The sequence below is a fragment of the Haplochromis burtoni genome, unplaced genomic scaffold, assembly GCF_018398535.1.
Source record: "Haplochromis burtoni strain Fernald_Lab_line unplaced genomic scaffold, NCSU_Asbu1 Contig_985, whole genome shotgun sequence".
NCBI classification, from domain to species: Eukaryota; Metazoa; Chordata; class Actinopteri; order Cichliformes; family Cichlidae; genus Haplochromis; species Haplochromis burtoni.
Genome location: NW_024583346.1, coordinates 32,151 through 35,851, shown reverse-complemented (window position 1 = coordinate 35,851; position 3,701 = coordinate 32,151). Strand labels below are relative to the sequence as shown.

Here is a 3,701-nt window from a genome sequence, read left to right as displayed (position 1 = left end):
GAGTACTGGCCATTATACATGCCCGTGGAACCTAAATCTCCAGTTCAGTCACCCATTCTTGCTGATGTTTGCTTCCATGTTTTTACTTTACTTTTTTTGTATAGCAACAAGAACGCTGATCAGAGCACCTTAAATTGTGATTGTGATTCCAGATAAAGTAAGAGCAATTCTATCTGAGCAAGTACTGGCTGACACTGAAGAGAAAAGGTCTTTTTAACCAGAAGAGGAAAAACAGCAGAGAATATAATAGAAACAGTCATGGTTGTGTTTTTCATTTTTGGTGTATATATTAGTATTAGCCTCTTTTTTAAAGTTGTTAGTATTTTAAGATGTGTTTTTGTGATTAGGCTATATTTCAAATGTCTTCAGTTGACAGTAAAAGATAAAGTGCTCATATTTTATTTAATCATGTTGTCCACTAGGTGGTAGTAGCAGAGTGAGACTTTACAATTATAGCTTCTTTTAATATTTCTTAGTAAATTTCCAGCATTAATTTGCCAAAGACTCTGTGTGGAAATATTGTACAGTTACATGACTGCAAACATGCCAACTTAGAACTCTCAACACATAAACTGAGCTAAATGTATTAAACATCAAATGAAGAAATACTGAATGATAAGATAACTTTAGGATATCTCCAAGCCTTATCGGGGACAACGTTTTGTTTTGTTTTTTTAGCTAAATGAATCCAGCTAAACTCATAGTATCTGTCAAGGCTATGTGTAATATACTCTCCTGTTTAGAGTAATGAATGACCTTTCAGACTTTTAATCAAAGACCACTGCGTAAGATCATGTCCTCTTGAAGACGTAGAGCAGAGCTCGTTCTCTAAAACCCTATATAAATACCACTTACACACATACCTGACATCAGGGAGAGATGGCAGTCTCAGTTCTTTTAATTGGTCTGGTATCTGCTCTGTGTTTGTTTCAGCTGAACTCAGTTTTTGCCTTGGGTGTGTCTCTGGATAGTCTGAATCAAAGGAGTAGCTTTACAGGTGCTTGGGCTGGTACTGAAGCTTCATCTGTGAAATGTAAGTTGCAGGGTAGCATTCATCTACCTGCATTCTCAATGGATGGGGACTTCATTATTGGGGGTGCTTTCTCTCTTCACTCCTACACGCAAACAGTGAGCCATGATTATACCATCATGCCTGAGCCAGTAAGATGCAAAGGGAGGTCAGTATGGAAAAAATTATGAACATGTTGCATGTATTGTAATGGTAATCTTTCTTGCTGTGTGTTATCTGTATGAAATTTCATCTTAACAAAATCTATGTAGCCTACAATTTTAACAGTGAGGTGACTGTCTGTCTGCAGCATAAATGCCGATGAGCTGCAGTTGTCACATGCAATGGTCTTTGCCATAGAAGAGATTAACAACAATACAGAGCTGCTGCCCGGAATCAGGCTTGGGTATCAGATCTATGACTCATGTGCATCAGTTTCCATGACAGTGCATTTGGCATTTCAGTTTTTGAATAGCTTGGACCTTGTGTTTCACACTGGCAAAAACTGCTCCCAGTCAGGTATGGTGATGGCTGTTGTTGGTGAGTCTGGGTCTACGCCATCCATCAGCATGTCACGAATCATCAGTCCCTTTAACATTCCTCAAGTAAATACTTTAATTTTTTTTTTCAAACTAGGTGTTTAAAATATGCATGCACATCTGCAGTTCTTATAGGATTACCTTGTCTTCTTTTGTTTTAGGTGAGCCCCTCTGCCACATGTGCATGCTTGTCTGACAAGCAGCAGTACCCAAGGTTTTTCAGAACAATCCCCAGTGACCAGTTTCAAGCTGGTGCGCTAGCTAAGCTGGTAAAACAGTTTGGCTGGACTTGGATAGGTGCTGTACGATCAGATACAGATTATGGAAATAACGGCATGGCATCTTTTCTAGAAGCAGCAAAGAAAGAGGGGATTTGTGTGGAATACTCTGTATCTTTCTATCGGACCCACCCACATAGCAGGATTCAGAAAGTAGCAGATGTTATCCGCAGGTTCTTACATCAAAGATTTTCACTCTGGGATTTATTTTTAATGATTTTTTACAAGGTTTTTTTTGTTTGTTTGTTGGATTGATATACAAAAATAAGTTTCTGACTAAACATTTTACATACCGGGTAGCTTAAAAAATTCTTCTAATAAGTTGTACTTTTTTCACAAGATCTACATCTATGGTAGTGGTGGCATTTGCACCATCTGGAGACATGAGGATCCTGCTGGCAGAACTTTCACGTGAGCCTTTCCCACCTCGGCAATGGATAGGCAGTGAGTCATGGGTGACCAACCCGGGTTTAAGGAAGTACAGTTTTCTCGCTGGGACCATTGGATTTGGAATTCAGAAATCTGTAATCCCAGGTTTCAGAAACTTCCTGTTGAATCTCTCTTTTGCTCAAGTGGCTGTATCACCATTGCTTACTGAGTTCTGGGAGGATTCCTTCAACTGCACAATAAAAGAAAGTGAGAAACATTTTTCGTTTTTTGTTTTTCTTGGTTGTTAGAGTTTCTTGTAAAATGTCTGGTCTTAAAAAGGCCAGACATGTTCTTTTTTGTAATCTAAGCAATTTCAAATCCAACATAATCAAAAAGGTCCGTTACTGCAAAAAATCATAATCTATATGTTTAACCTTTAGGTCAAGTTTAGGCAGTCAGCCAACACTATTACTTTGGCCCCTTTTCTCAAACGTGACTCTTTGTTTGTTGAGTGATATGTTCAAAAGATATGATGTTAAATGGATGAATTCAATTGTCTGTCATTTTGGTGCCTTTTTTATTTTTAGGTAATTCTGCAGGAAAGAAAGTATGTAATGGAACTGAAGATATAAAGACTCTCCAAACCCCGTACACTGATACATCTCAGCTTAGAATTAGTAACATGGTGTACAAGGCTGTGTATGCAATTGCACATGCCATTCATAATGCATTATGTCAGGGAAGAAATGTCACAGCTCAGTGTGACAAACTAACCAAATTACAGTCCAAGCAGGTCAGTAAAAACGAATCAGTCATTGTCAACATGTTTCACTGTCTCTAAGAAACCTTAAGTGAAACATTACTTTTAGTTGTTCAAATATTGTTTTGTTTTTTCTTTCCACTCCCTTTATGTCTCAATTCATCCTTACAGATTCTAACTGAGCTGAAGAACGTAAATTTTTCCCGAAATGGATATGATGTGTCATTCGATGCTAATGGGGATCCTGTGGCTATTTATGAGTTGGTTAACTGGCAGAAAACTATGGCTGGCATAACTGACATAGTGACTGTAGGGCTGTATGATGCATCACTGCCAGAGGGCCAGGAGTTCCAGATTAACAAAAACATCATCTGGATGGAGGGCAGCACGAAAGTAAAAAGTCAAATTAATGTAATCTTTTCAGTTTTATAGCAAACATTTACATATGTTACGCTGCCTTTTTATATTACACAGGTGCCAGTGTCAGTGTGCAGTGGGAGTTGTCCTCCAGGAACTCGTAAAGTGCTGCAAAAAGGAAAACCCATTTGCTGCTATGACTGTACCGCATGTCCTGAGGGAGAGATTAGTAATACTACAGGTAAAGTAAAATGCTTGTCTGTGCATGTAAAATGTTTTTATGATGCAAATCTGCAACATCGAATACATTACAAGAATAAATTTGTAATCTATAAAGCCAAAATTACAAGAAGCACCTTAACTCCTTTTTTTCTCCCATTCAGATTCTG

At 38.1% G+C, this 3,701-nt stretch overlaps 1 protein-coding gene across 1 annotated transcript in view; it reads left to right on the top strand.

Moving 5' to 3' along the window:
* The window catches only part of LOC102311802 (extracellular calcium-sensing receptor-like), a 17,052-nt gene that overhangs the window by 2,713 nt on the left and 10,638 nt on the right, over positions 1-3,701 (top strand). The window contains exons 8-11 of the mRNA XM_042216258.1: positions 1,445-1,614; positions 1,710-1,817; positions 3,127-3,348; positions 3,430-3,553. Of these exons, the coding sequence (XP_042072192.1) occupies positions 1,445-1,614; positions 1,710-1,817; positions 3,127-3,348; positions 3,430-3,553 (624 nt within the window). The remainder of the gene's footprint in view (positions 1-1,444; positions 1,615-1,709; positions 1,818-3,126; positions 3,349-3,429; positions 3,554-3,701) is intronic.